Here is a 15,626-nt window from a genome sequence, read left to right on the forward strand (position 1 = left end):
ATATCGAACAGCAGATGAAAAGCCAGTGCAGATGTAATTTATCGTCGGCGTTTCCTTCTAAAGAATAATTGTGGAGACTTGCCTGGATCAATAATATGGATTTTTGTTGTTAGGTCTTGTAGTCTGCACCATAATGAGAGATAGGGGACAGTGGCTGTTTTCTAATAGAAAATAAAGGATTGGTTTCCGTGTCTTTCTACATTTGAATGCAAAATGGCACACTTGAAACTAATTCAAGTTGTTTAGAAAAGTCTCCTATTAGATTTCTGCTATCATATAAATATGGCACGTTAAATGAACCCCATTTATTGAGTGTAATATTACATTTAGTTTTTTTAAAAAAAATTTTGTTTTGAAAAAATAGTCTGATATCTACTACCTGACCCTAATGCCTCTACCCCCTCAAAAAAAAAAAAAAAAAAAAAGCAAGTAAAATTGAATTTAGAATGAAAAACAAATCAAGCCACCAAGGTAAATATGACATACACTACATTGCAGGCTAGCATCCTAAATAAAATTCTACACTTCAAAAAAATCAAGGTCACTAATGTATCTAGAAAATTGAATCACATTGAAAATTAATAATTTTGTCTTTGTGCCTAATAATATCTTAAAATAGGAAAGGGAATAATAATAATCTAAACATACAGCAGATTTGCCTTTATAAAGGACACATATCTCATGAGGATTTTTCTGGTTTTATGTTACAGGAAAGATGTAGGTTGACCACAAATAAGTGCATAAATGGGAGAAAGGGATCATAGTTTTCTTGCATCTGAAAGGAATAAGAGTACTGTTTCCTCATTAGAGGTTTTACTGGTTTTACTGGTGCACAGCACCAGCGTTCCACTGCCGCACCACACACATGAATATGTTCAGGTGTGCACGGCTGTGCCCTGACACATATGTACTCCTACATGCACACAGGGGGTTAATGCCCACCACACCATGCTGGTGAATACATCGCAGAGAATGATTTTGCCTCAACATAGAGTAGTATGTTAATATTAACGAGCAAATTATCTTATGGGACTTTTTAAAAGTCTACTTTCAGTGTTATTTAATTGATAATGCGGCTAGTTGGAAAGATTTATATTCCACATTGATTAAATAATTAAATGAGTGATTATAATTAAACTTTATTCTTCATAGCCATCTACTCTATTTTTTTTTTAATCTTGAGATGATGATGCCAAGGGACAGACTTAACCCCAAAATGGGAAAGCAAAGATAGGAAAAATATTTAAATTCATCTTTATTTTATAAACGATAACAATTTACATTTTCACATTCCATTGGGAAATGAGATTAAACATAATTTGGTTTAAAACTCTTTATTAATATGTGTTCATCTAAATGAAAAAGCTAATGCTCTCAATTACAGAGGAGACTCTTTGGTTACTGAAGCTGTTCTGCCTTTATTTACTATTCTTTTCTTTTTGTTTTTTTTTAAAGATGTTTATTTATTTATTTATTTATTTATTTATTTATTTATTTATTAGAGAGAGAGAGAGAGAGAGAGAGAGGCAGAGACACAGGCAGAGGGAGAAGCAGGCTCCATGCAGGCAGCCTGATGTGGAACTTGATCTTGGGACTCCAGGATCACGCCCTGGGGCAAAGGCAGGCTCCAAACCACTGATCCACCCAGGGATTCCCTTACTATTCTTTTCTAACTTTAAAAAGGCAACCACCATTTTCCAAACACATCAAGCTAAATTTTTGTTATGAGATGCCAAAATGTTTTAGAACAAAGCCAGCCGACTTGGGCAAAACCCTTGAAAAACTTGTTGCATTAAACATCTCGATGAGTAAAATACATAAGGATAGATATAAATGATTTATTTTAGTTTTGGAAAAGTATTTTGTAATTTCATTGTATCTCTCTATGGTTAGAATTTTTATTCTCTTTTGCCCTTCCCTTTGAGCCTTGTGGGATAAACTGCCCAGCTTGGCAGCACTTCCTGCCTAAATATGCTGCCGGAAAAAAGATAGATTGCATTTATAAACTGTAGGGGAAAATGTTCACTTGTGTAAAGATGCTAAAATAAAATGAGTATTTACACACTTTTAACAAATACTAACTCTGCCAAATCTGTCTCTAAGTGTTGCAGAGGTTTTCAGTCCAGAATTATCATTAAAGATGAATAATTGATGTTTTTGTACAATATCTTTAGCAATCCCTAGACTTGCTTTCTTAGGCTGTGAAAGTTTGAGAAACATAAACAGCACTGAATTGTTACTGAGTAATGTAGGTTTTATTGTTACTTGGGATCTTTAGTGTGTTCAAGGAAACCTCTTAATTCATATTATTAAGTAGGAAGTTATTAAAGAAGAACCTGATAGAATCAGGTAAAACCAATTCAGTATCCTTCAGTTGTTGGAAAATTCAATATGCTTTATTTAAGCAGAATCCTAGATACTGTATATTAACTATTCCAAGCAATCTTTACTCAGCTCAGAAAGGCCAGATGTATGGGAATTGTAAAAAATCAGGATATGCATAAAAACTGTTCAAGTGCATAAAGCAGCCCCATCTGGAAGACATCTACCAGAAATGAAGTTGTACAAAACCATTCCATTGATAATAAAGCTAATTTTTATGGGTCTGACAAGTATGTAATTATGTTCAGTGGTGCTTTTCAGATTTTATCACAGTCAATAAACCGCAGTGGTAATTTCATTCCCATTTGACATATTTACATGGAAACATTTGATTGGAGGAATTAGTAACCCTGAAAGCCTTGATAGATATGTTTTAATGATCTGTGACCTCCGCAGTCCCTCATCTGTTTATTGTTGCAACAGGCGAGAAGTCATTTCTGTGTGACCTCTGCGGCTTTGCCGGCGGGACACGGCACGCCCTCACCAAGCACCGCCGCCAGCACACAGGTCAGTATGGCCACCTGGCCCCCGCCTGCCCAGCAGGCCACAGCCGGCCTGGGCAGATGCCCCGCTGTCCATTCTGGGCCCTCCATGGCCTGTCTTGTCAGTGTTTGTAAAATCCCTGTCCTGGAGGGTCTACTGAAAGTTCTGTTTGAATAACCTAAGATTTGGATTCACCTATTTTTATATGTTTAAAAAGTTGGCCTGTTGCATGTTTCATGGATCGGGTGTCCTCTGTAAATTCATGTTACATAGGAGGGGAAAGAGCTGGCCTGCAAAGAGGAGAACCCCAAGCTCCCTCTTGGCTGCGCAGACTTTGCCACAGACCTGGTGGGTGAGGCTGGAGATCCAGGTTACTCTCGGCTGCACCCTTGCCCCTCAGTGTCTCCCAGCCACTTTCTTACCCACCTCTGCCTCTTCAGCGGGTGACCGGCTGGCTTACCCATAGGCCTCCCTTTCCGGCCACTTCTTGGCCCACCTAACCACTTGACCATCTAGTGGCAGTCCCTCTGCGAGTTGGGACCAGTAGTTTTAGGTAGTTTAGGTTCTCACTGTTTTCTGTTCTTGCTCATGAGAACAGGTAGCAACGTCAGTAGATAGCGACATGAAAGACATCCGTGTTAAAGACATGCATTCTTTATGGCTCAACAAAATAAAATAGGTGCATCTGTCAGGAACTCTTAAGAATAAAAAGTTTTAAATATTCATTAAAATTAATTAACTACTCAGTCTTATAAGTAATTATGTTTATAATTGTAAATTATATGTGCCCGGGACAGTGCTGTTAATGGCATTGTCCTTCTAATTATTAACAGAACTATTTTATTATCAAAAGTGACCTGGTTTAAATGATAAGTCATGTGGTAACACAATCTGTCATAAAATGTTGGTCTTTTCCTTGGGGACCGTGACAGTGGTTGTTTGGCAGTCACACTCAAAGTGGCATGAAATGAAGATACATGAAATACGTTGTTTGTGGGACAATTCAAATCTTGAGATGTTATATTTAACGGTTAGCCATAGGTTGCTCTCATGCTCATTATAAAATTTGTAAGATTAATAAAAACAAATACCAGTCACTTCTTTCACATCTCCAAATGGGATGAGAGTTATTATCAAGTGAAGAGAAATTTCCGGTGTTTAACATGATGTTGGAAACATACACTTTATTCTATAAACGTGAAAGTCTACTTTAAATTTATAATAGCAACCTGTGGCCACAGGCCTTTAACCCAGGGGCTTAAGAAGTCAGTGTAAGAGATTGCAGGAGAGACCTGGTGGATGGCGGTCCCCCTCGGCCGCTGTCTTGGACAAGTTGGAAGCATGTGTGTGGTACGGTGTGCTCACATGGGGTGCTTTATTCTTACTGTTTTCCATTTATCGGTGCCCAAGATGTTCCTGCTGTGGTCACTGCTGCTCACCCGGTCACACCCAGTGGCCACCTAGGGACCAGCAGAGCCTCCCATGTGCCACTGTTGCCAGTGTGGCAGAGCTCTGTCTTCCCCCTGCAGGGAGGACAGTCGCACTGTGATCACAGGCACTTACAGGTGATCGATCATGAAGCCTGTGTCGAGCAGGCACAACTTTATATTTTATGTCAGGTCCAGAGGCTCCTTATTACTTTGCTATTAACTTTATACCATATAGGACAATGTCTCACAGACAGAGGCATCTGTCTTTGTGGCATTTATCTGCCTCTGTGGCACAAATCAAACATGATTCTTTAATACTGAAGTCTGTTCTTAAGACTGTTTGCTTCAACCAAGCAGCTTAGTACAACTCAGTCTAGATTCTTAGCTTTTAGGCTGGATTTGTAATATTTAAGCAACATATAAGTTTGTTTTTTTTTTTTTTTCCCAAGGCCAGAATTGTATGGTGCATTTGAAATCTATATTTCTCTGATGTATTCCTCTTTGACATGGTTTACCTTTTTACCAGAGTGCCCACGCAAATTACAATCAGCTTGGGAAGGGATAGGTATCAAAAGTGTTCCAAATGGCGTAAATAATTCCCTACTGCAATACAGACTGTCTAGGGGGCTGACACGAAACATCTTCCATTCCAAGATTTACTTTTATCACCTGTCAGAGACCCTTGATTCAAGGGCACAGGAGCAAATCCTCACGTGTAGTTGAAGAGTCTTGGCCAGCTTAATAACCACCAGCCTGCCCAAAGGAATGCGAAGTGTGAGTTTCCATGAGAAGTGTGCAGCCCTTTTGACAGATTGTTGACACACAAAGGGCACTGCTCTATATCCATAGCCGTTCTGCTGTTCCCCTTCTGACTTTCTTTGACTCTTCTATCAGAGCTACCTAAGATGCAGAACATTCCTTAATGGTTACTTGGGCCAAGACTATTGTTCAGAAAGGACAACACAATTTAATATGAACTGTTGTGTCACATAAGGGGAAACAGGAGGGAAGGAAATTTGCCTTTGTTCTGCTTTTTTGCGGAGAGCGTAGACAGGTAGCCCTACTGACTTACAGCACTGTTCAAGAGTAGCTAATGCCTTACTCATAGCTTTACTCATCTTACTGGCTTTAGAATGACAAAGGATTCAGAAGGACTGTTCCCAGTGCATTAAATCATTTTGATCACTCCTTAACAAGTGCACCTCTTCATACAGTACTTATCTGATTTCAAGCATTAAGAAATATTAGCAAACTGGAATTCTTATTTAAAATTTGTAGTTTTGTTCTTGTTTTTGTTTTGTTTTGTTTTGTTTTCAAATTTGAAAACCCAGAAAGTGAGTTTACTTCTTTGGCTATGTACTGAGGCTAACAAACAAAAAAACTACTTCCATATTTCTGAAGTATATTTTCCTGAAGAAATTCTCATTTGTGGATGAAAAAAATATACCAATTAACATACTTGAATGGTAGCATCGGGCATGTAACAAAATTAATGACTTACAAGTTAACTATTATGTACAAGTTTGATTAAACTGTAGTTTGTATAAATTGACATAAAGTTCTTCCATTTCCAAGAACCTAGACATTCTTGAGCCTTCCTTCCTTTAGTGATTACAGAAGAAGATTTTATGTAGCATATTTTAGTAGCATTATATTTTTTCTCTGTCAGCCTGTAGAAAATTCAAAATTTCTTAGTGTTACACAATTTAATCTACAGTGTTGTCATGTATGAAATGATAACTTATAGCTCATTGCAATATAATGTTAGCTCAATATGAACCTCAAATTATTAGAATTATAGGGAATATACATGACATTATTCTTTAAAAGTGTTGTTTGTAAGTTTCAATTGTGTCACATAAAATGTCATAAAAATTTTGATGAAATAAGCTACGTTAACCTTTTTTTTAAGTGCTTATGATAAACCTCCAAATGAAGAAAATTAACTTTGAGAGCTTAGATGACCTTTCATTTATACTGCTAGCTCAGACAATGAGTCCATAATGTCACCTTTTGCCCCCTCAGATTCCTGCAAAATCCATGAAAAATAGACAAAGGTGTCTACCCCAAGGCTAATAGTAGAAACAAGTTAGCAGTGAGTTATGGTGCCACACATTTTTAAACACTAGGTTGAACAGAATAAGGAGACATCAGAATATATTTGTCTATTTGATTAATGAAAAAAATCTTTATATTGTTTGACCACTTAGATTCATTATGTTAAGAGTGGAAGATTTATACCACCTAACTTGACTTATTTATTATTATATAGCTACAATAGTCATGACCATATTGTATTGGCATAAAGATACACAGAAATATCAGTGGAACTGAATAGATCTATGCCTACATTTGTCAGTTGTTTATGACCAAGGTACAATATTTAGAGAGAAATCTAACAAAGGATATGCAAAACTCCTACAGTAGAAACTGCAAAATACTGCCAAGAGAAATTCCCAGAGAAATTAAAGAACCTAAATAGGATGATATACCATGTTCATGGACCCAAAAGACTCAGATCCCATCAAGCTTCTCATTGTTGTTAAGAAACTGACAAGCTGATTTTAAAATTCATATGGAAATGCAACAATCTGAAATAGTCAACTTTGAGGATGATGAACAAACCTCACTTCATGACTTACTATAAGGCTACAGTAATCAAGTCATTCTGGTATTGGCATCAAGGAAGACAAATCTGTCAGTGCAATGAACAGAAATTACAGAGCAGACCTACATCTATATAGTCAATGGATTTTTGACAAAGAACAAAGGCAGTACAATGTAACTTTATAGTGCTGGAACAACAGGCTGTCTGCAGTAAAAACGAACATTGCTCTGTATAACATACCATGTATAACATTAACTCAAAACCATTCTGATCTAAATGTAAAACTTAGAACTATATAAATTCTAAAAGGAAATTTAGGAGAAAAATCTTTGTGATCATAGATTATCAAAAAGTTCTTAGATACTGCATCAAAAGCCTGATTCATAATTTTAAAAAAATCATAACCTGAAAAATTATAAACTGAAAAAGTAAATATACATTACTTAACTACTCCTCTGTGAAAGACACTATGAAGAGAATGCAAAGACAAACCAATGACTGGGGGAAAAATGTGTAAATCACAAATCTTATTAAGGATTTGTATTTGTAATATATAAAGAAGTCTCAAAACATAAACATAAGAAAACAACCAATTAAGGGGTTGAATGATTTGAACAGACACTTCACTAAAGAATGTAAGTGTGTGTCAAATAAACATATGAAATGATTCTCAACATCATTAGGAAAATACAAATTTAAAGCATTGATCATTGGTGATGATTTGGAGCAGTGAGAACTTTCCTACACCACTGGTAGGAATGTAACATTGTCAGGCCACTTTGGAAAACAGTTTGGCAGTTTCTTACAAAGTTAATATGCACCTACCAAATGACCCAGCCAACCCACTCTAAGATATTTACCTAAGAGAAAAGGAGATACACATCCAAGCAAAGACTTGCACATGAAGATTTATAGCAGCTTTTAAACACCCCAAAATGCAAACAACTAAAAAATCCTTCAGTGGGTGAATGGATAAACTGTGGTACATTCATATCATGGAATGCTACTCTACTACTCAGCAGTAAAAACAAGTATTTACATGTGGAGCAGCATGACTGAGTCACAAAATAATGCTGAGACGAAGTCAGACAAGAGAGTACACAATGTGTGTTTCCACGTATAAAAATCTCTAGAAAATGCTAACTACATTAGCATTTAATAATGACAGCAGGTAAATGAGCATTTGTCTGAGGATGGGATGAGCCAGAGACAAAGGTGTATAAGGAACCTTTGGGATCAATGGCTGTTTCATTGTCTTGATTGTGGTGCTAGTTTCATTCTGCCTTGTATGGTCAGTCTACATATGTCTGGTCCATGAAACAATAATACATACGGTTTTTTCCCGATACCGTGCATCACTTGTGTTTCTGTTGTCCAGGGGAACTGGTCTTTGACATTGATGTGCAGTAAAAATACTCTGCATTGAATATAATGAGCAATTCAGTTCTTATAATGAATGTGGAAGTTTTCAGTTATACTTCCATGCAGGTGTTTATATTTTTATTATATAGCGTATTTCTGCCTCAAATTTGAAGAGGTAGAGCCATTTTCTTCAGCCTTATGCAAGATTTAGGTCATATACTGTCTCTCAAACAAAAGCAAAACCCACCATTATCATGAAACTGGGTTTTTGTTTAAGTCAGTTAAGTATAGTTGAGTTGTCTATACCAACTTAAGTGACATGACCAGAAGTTTAGAAACTGAGAAAAAAGAGTTATTCAAACTGACCCTAGGTGACCACTCGATTGGGCTGTTATAGATGAGATTTTCTGAGGAACAAATGGCTGAAACGTATAAAAATGTCTCTCAACTCCCAAGATTTTACTCTGTTTTGTGTGTGGTCTTCTTTTTGCAATAATAAATCAAATATTTCCTTATGGAATCTATTAAATAATACCTCTGTGTTAAGTTCACTAAGTAAAACTACACAATTGTTTTGTATTTAAAAAGTTTTTAAAAAAAGAAGGTTTGCCTTTTTACTGGTTAGGAGAGCTTGATGGGGACCATTGGTGTCCACTATCATCTTTGTGAGAAGGCATGTGCATTTACCAGTGTTTAAGCACTCCTATCAAAAGGGTGACAAAGCAGCTAGGCATTTGACACCCTGATAAGTACCTTACACTTGCTTTGTCTTCTCTAATCCTCATAATTGTCCTGCTTGTTTGGTGGTTTTTGTCTGATCTTGTCCAGGGGGTGGACAGGTAGGGAGTGAAAAATGGTAAAACTTGGCTTGGGATTGAAGTACATCTAGCTTCTTCTGACTGCCACCCTAGGCTGCAGGTAGTGGGTAGAATGCCCATCAGATGAGATGTGTATGCATTCAGCTGTTACTGCAGTCACGGATAAGGCCATATAAGTAGACAGAAAGAAAGGAGGACAAGGTTCTAAACATTCTGATTTTCAGGACAGATATTATTTTGTTGCTAGCTGAATCGATGTAGGGAATTTTATACCAAGTAGTTCATCTTTTGTTTTCTACATAAGTCAATATACTTATGAAATTATTTTTTAAAAAGTCAGAACTAAGTGGCAAGTAGAATTATTGAACACATGTAAAATTACTCTGTATGTAAAATTTATCAGAAAGAATGTTTGCTGAGAAGAGTATTATTGTATATTATAAATCACTTTGGGGAGGAGATAGTTGTAAAGCTTTCTGTAGTTCATTGCTGTCCAACAGAAATATCATGTGAGCTACACCTGTCATTTTAAGTTTCCTGGCAACCATATTAAAAAAAAGGTAACAGGTGAATTGATTTTTTAAACAGTTAATCAAATGTCTCTTCATGTCTCCTGCCCATTTTTTTACCTGGATTGTTTTTGGGGTGTGTGTTAAGTTTTACAATTTCTGTATACATTTTGGATACTAACCCTCTACCAGATATGCCATTTGCAGATACCTTCTCCCGTCCCAAAGGTTGCCCTATAATTTCGTTGAGTGTTTCATCACTGTACAGAAGCATTTTACTTTAATAAAGTCCCAATAATTTTGTTTTTCTTTCCTCCAGAGAATATTTAGTAAGAAGTTGTTACAGTCAATGGCAAAGAGGTTATTGCCTGTGTTCTCCTCTAGGATTTTGATGCTTTCCTGTCTCACATTTAGGTCTTTGATCCATTTTGAATTTATTTTTTGTGTGTGTGGTGCAAGAAAGTGGTCCAGTTCCATTCTTTTGCGTGGAGCTGTCCAGTTTTCCCAGCACCATTTGTTGAAGACACTTTTTTCCATTAGAGATTCTTTCCTGCTTTGTCGAAGATTAGTGGACCATGTAGTCTTGGGTCCATTTCTAGGTTTTCTGTTCTTCTCCATTGATCTGTGTCTGTTTCTCTGCCAGTACTATACTGTCTTGATCACTGCAGCTCTGTAATATGACTCAGAGTCCAGAATTGTGATGCCTCCAGGTTTGCTTTTCTTTTTCAAGGTGGCTTTGGCTCTTTGGGGTCTTCTGTGGTTCCATACAAATTCAGAAGACATGAATAAACATTTTTCCAGAGAAGACATCCAGATGGCTAACAGACACATGAAAAGATGGTCAGCATCATTCATCATCAGGGAAATACAAATCGAAACTATAATGAGATACCATCTCACACCTGTCAGAATGGCTAAAATTAACAACACAGGAAACAACAGATGTTGGTGAGGATGTGGAGAAGGGGACTCCTCTTACACTGTTGGTGGGAATGCAAACTGTGGTGCAGCCACTGTGGAGAACAGTATGGAGGTTACTAAAAAATGAAAAATAGAACTCCCCTGTGATCTAGCAATTACACTACTAGATATTTACCCAAAGGAAACAAAAATGCTGATATGAAGGAACACATGCACCATGATATTCATAGCTGCATTATCAACAGTAGCCAAATTATGAAAAGAGCCTAAAATGTCCATTGGCAGATGAAAGGATAAAGAACATGTGGTCTATATATAGAATGGACTATTACTCAGACATTAAAAAAATGAAATCTTGCCATTTGCAATGACATGGATGGCACTAGAATGTATTATGCTAAGTGAAATAAGTCAGAGAAAGACAAATACCATATGATTTCACTTATGGGTGGAATTTAAGAAGCAAAACAGATGAACATGGGGAAAACAAGAGAGAGGGGCAAACCATAAAACAGACTCTTAACTCTAGAGAAAAAACAAGGTTCCTGGAGAGGAGGTGGGGGAAATTGGTGATGGGCGTTGAGAAGAGCACTTGTTGTGATGAGCACTGGGTGTTATATGTAAGTGATAAATCCCTAAATTCTACTCCTGAAGCTATGTATTACACTATATGTTAACCAACTGGAATTGAAATAAAAACTTGAAACTCCAAAAAATAATAGTTAACCAAATATATCAAATTACTATCATTTCAACATTAAATCAATATAACTTTATTAGTGATATTTTATTTTTTTTGTTCTAGGATCTTGAAATTTAGAGTACATTTTACACTTCTAGCAAATCTCAATTCAGAGGCTAAATTATGTCAAATTTGTGATTTATATTTAGATCTGACCAAATGTATCCTTCAAAAAGTAGATTCACATTCCCGAGCTACTCTATACAGACTTAAACATTTTTTCTCTAGGTAAATCCCATGACAGTTTTTTTTTTAAAGATTTTATTTATTTATTCATGAAAGACACAGAGAGAGAGGCAGAGACACAGGCAGAGAGAGAAGCAGACTCCATGCAGGGAGCCGGCTGTGGGACTTGATCCCAGGACTCCAGGATCACGCCCTGGGCCGAAGGCAGGCGTTAAACCACTGAGAAACCCAGGGATTCCCCCATGACAGTTTTTTAAATAGCCATATTTCACATGCTTACCAGCCAATGTGACTACTACAATTAAAAATGAAGATTTGATGATTTCTTTGGATGCATATGTATGGAGGAGGGGTGGTTAATGCAAAGAAAGGTATCCGTCAAGGGACTAGCCATGAGTGGCATGTAAGCTCTTGAACTAACTGATGAGTAAAATGCATATGGAGATAGAGTGGTTGTTATATCTACATGAGGGAATACTATAAAATTGTACATGTTTCTTCGAGGCATTTTTCTATGGTTACCTCTTACTCAACTTTAGTGAACTGTAATTTTTCCTTACCTCTAATAGTTTTTTAATTGGTATCAATTTATAGCTTTATTTTTTCATATTTAAGATTTTATGCTGTATATTCAAAGAATATCTCTGTTACATGCTTTTTCATGATTTTGTCCTCAGGGAGATTTTTATAATGGCTGTAGTGTAACATAGTTTGTTAAAAGACTCCAAATGCAGTACTAGACCACGCTGTAATTTAAATTTCTGTTTGTGTAAGTTACATTTGAGCTACACAATGTCTACCTTGCTTCCATTTAAATATAGAAATGAAAATCAGTGGTATCTTCTTTGTCACTCTGGGAATGAATATTCAAGTGTCCTAAATGTGAGTGGTCTACTGGACTATATTCTTAAATTTTTATGGAAATAAGTTTCTTTTTAATTGTCAGTAACAGGTTTAGCCCTTCATTTCTAATTTTTATAATTATTCATGTGCAGCATTGCTTTATATTTTGCAGGAGAAAAACCTTTCAAATGTGATGAGTGTAACTTTGCCTCCACAACCCAGTCTCATCTGACTCGGCACAAGCGAGTGCACACGGGAGAAAAGCCTTACAGGTGCCCATGGTGTGACTACAGGTAAGGGTTCATTAGTAGGCAGGTAGCATCACCGTAGGTCACCACGGTAGATTCACAGTGAAAGAATCGTTTTTTGATCAACAACCAATTAGCACAGTGTAAAGCAGGATTCCCTTACTAGGTTGATTGGGAGTTTATGTCACTATCATATTTTAGTGACTATTTTAAATTGTAAAGTTCTCCATTTTTTATAATCTTAACATTTAGGTTTTATAATCTTTTGTACACCTGAATTTCAAGTGATTTTATTTTTTTCTTGCCAAATTAAGTGACTTTTCCATTTAATCAGTTATTTCCATGTATGTGGCATCTCATCAAGGATAAGACAATGCAAGAAATGTATCCTGCCTTCAGGGGTATTGTAGCATAATAGGTGACTTATAGTATCTCTAAATAATTATAATACAGATTTCAGTCAGGAAAGAAGAAGGCCAGGACAGAGGCATCCTCCTAGAGGAGACACCATGTCAACCAGGGTTTAAAAGATGAGTAAATTTCAAAGAAATATGGGTGCAGGAGGTAATGGTGTGCTGTAGCATTTTTGGGCTGACAATGTCCTAGAGATCACAGGTGCTGAGGTCCTCGGTGGCTAAGTGATGTCTGCCACACTGAACAGTTACCTTGCAGCCGCAGCAAAGCATAGGTGCCAGAAGTATGAGATGTAGTCAGGCAATGGTAAGTAATCCTGTTTTACTATATGATGATATATGTGTGGTGAGTGCAGAGTGAAAAATAAAATGAGAAATGGAGGTTTCAGCCAGATCACACTATACCTGAAGCCCGTGAGAGTGAGTTCAGAGCACATTAGGTAGTTTGTTGGACACCACAGTTTGCAGGCAGCCAGATGACATCTGTCTTAGGAGCTTCATCAGCCACTCTGTGCAGCCTGAATCACTGTGTTGAGGGCCTTCTCCATCTGGAGCTGAGGATCTCAGAGCCCCCATTACACATGATGACACAGAAACATTGAGAGTGGTTCTTTCAATGCAGCCTGCTTTTGTTAAATGGTAGGAGATATATCTATAGATATATAGATATATATACCTTAAGCCTGAAGCATTTGTTAAAAAAGACATTTCTGTATTCCTGTGGATGTAGCCTATGCATTCAGTAAATATATTGCCATAATCTCTATTATTATCCTCATTATTGCATTAAGTTTTATGTTAAAGGTCATTTAATAGTACAGAGATATTACAGATATATTTCATTCATTAATTATTCATTCATTCAACATTTTATGAGTTCTGTCTTTGCTTAGCAATAGATTGGTGTTTCTTAGAAATTTGGTAAAATGGCGATCCAATTAGAGGTAGACGTACACATTTTAAGGTGTTATTCTTTAAAAAATAAACATTTTTAATGTTCTTTTCCTTATTAAAGTGGTCATACTGTATAGTTGCCTTCTCTGTAAAATGCAGAAAAGCAATTAGAAAAATTGTAAAAATTTCCTTTAATTATCTCTTTTAGCTCAGGATTATGTCCTTTCAGTGTCTTGTATGCTTTAGATTTGAGTTGTGGTTCTGGAGGATTTTTTTGTTTCTTATAAATTTTAGTTTTCATACTTAACAAATTTGTAGCTACCTTTCTGTTTTCTTAATCTCATATAACTATGGTTTTCAAACTGTTATATTAAGTAGCAGAACTATTATTTCAAGCAAGATCATGTCCAGACCTCTTTATAAAATAGATAAAAGTGGTTTTTACCACTTATAAGTGGATTTATTAGTTAATATCTATATTTACTTGTAATATTAAGAAATATCATATAATACTGTCCTGACAAGCAGAGCATTTTCAGACAAGGGAGTTATTGATCAGAGCGGCTGTTGGGTTAGCGCCGGCATCCGGTCCATGTCCTCATTCTGGAGTAAGCAGGAGGGTGTAGTTGAGAGCTCAGGCTCTGGAGGAGCCAACCCAGTGTGCACTGAAATTCTTTTCTTTTTTTAAATTTATTCAGAGGCAGAGAGAGAGAGAGAGAGAGAGAGGCAGGCAGAGACACAAGCAGAGGGAGAAGCAGGCTCCATGCAGGGAGCCCAATGTGGGACTCGATCCCGGGTCTCCAGGATCACACCCCAGGCTGCAGGCGGCGCTAAATCGCTCCGCCACCCGGGCTGCCTGCACTGAAATTCTTAACCTCTCATAAAATATGAGTGATGAGAGTAGCAGCCTTATGGGACCATCGCTCATATTAGAGGAGGAGCATGCCCTGACCGAGATGCCAGAGCCCTGGGTTTCCTCTCATCTCAGATTGTCCCCTTGGATGGTTACAGGTGTTACTTCGCTTTGTGATTTCAAGATCGTGTTCATTGAGGTGGTGCAAGAGCTTCAGTGTCCTGAAGGTCTTCAGTGTGTTGAAATTTATTTATGACACATGCCCTTAAGGGTGTTTTTCCCCTAGTTTTGAGGTTGTTAAAAATGCATTAAATCAATGATCATTTGTTAGATGGTCACTGACAATACTTTAGAGTTTCAGATACCTCATTTGAAGACTACTCGTCTACAATGTAATTCTGATACTTGTATGTCTTCAAGTTAGATTGTAAACAGTAGTCATTTTATGAAGTTTTTAAACATTTGGGCCATTTTTAGCTATTTTCATTTGAAAAATGCTTATTCTGAAATCTTTGTGCATATCCATGATTCTTTTTAAAGTTCCTAGAAGTATGATTTATGGCTTTTATGTCTTTGTATGCATAAATATTTCAAAATATTTCAGATTTTCCTGGTATGAAATTGTATTACATTTGTGCTGAGGTTAAGGTTGTATTACCTGTCTCATATGATGCTATCTCCCTGACATAGCATCACTTCCATTGAGAAGTGCATCTGAGCTAGCTGGATTCCATCCCTGTGATTCCTCTGTCAGCCACTATGGGTAAAAGGAGATTGTGTTTTCTAGGAATATTGTCATTGTCCTATGAATTAATACTCAGGACACGTAAATATAATGATGTCTATCAAATTTCCTTTTGAAATGTTTGAAATTCTTGATAAAAAGGTTGGTTTTATTTTCATTTAAAACTTTCTAAAAATTTGGTTATTACAG

At 36.7% G+C, this 15,626-nt stretch overlaps 1 protein-coding gene across 2 annotated transcripts in view; it reads left to right on the forward strand.

The window, feature by feature from the left end:
• ZNF407 (zinc finger protein 407) overlaps positions 1 to 15,626 on the forward strand; it is a 446,836-nt gene that overhangs the window by 269,256 nt on the left and 161,954 nt on the right. For both annotated transcript variants that reach the window (XM_025997752.2, XM_025997753.2), the window contains exons 6-7: positions 2,806 to 2,889; positions 12,457 to 12,577. In XM_025997752.2, coding sequence (XP_025853537.2) covers positions 2,806 to 2,889; positions 12,457 to 12,577 — 205 coding nt within the window. The remainder of the gene's footprint in view (positions 1 to 2,805; positions 2,890 to 12,456; positions 12,578 to 15,626) is intronic.

This window comes from Vulpes vulpes, chromosome 5, assembly GCF_048418805.1.
Source record: "Vulpes vulpes isolate BD-2025 chromosome 5, VulVul3, whole genome shotgun sequence".
Classification (NCBI taxonomy): domain Eukaryota; kingdom Metazoa; phylum Chordata; class Mammalia; order Carnivora; family Canidae; genus Vulpes; species Vulpes vulpes.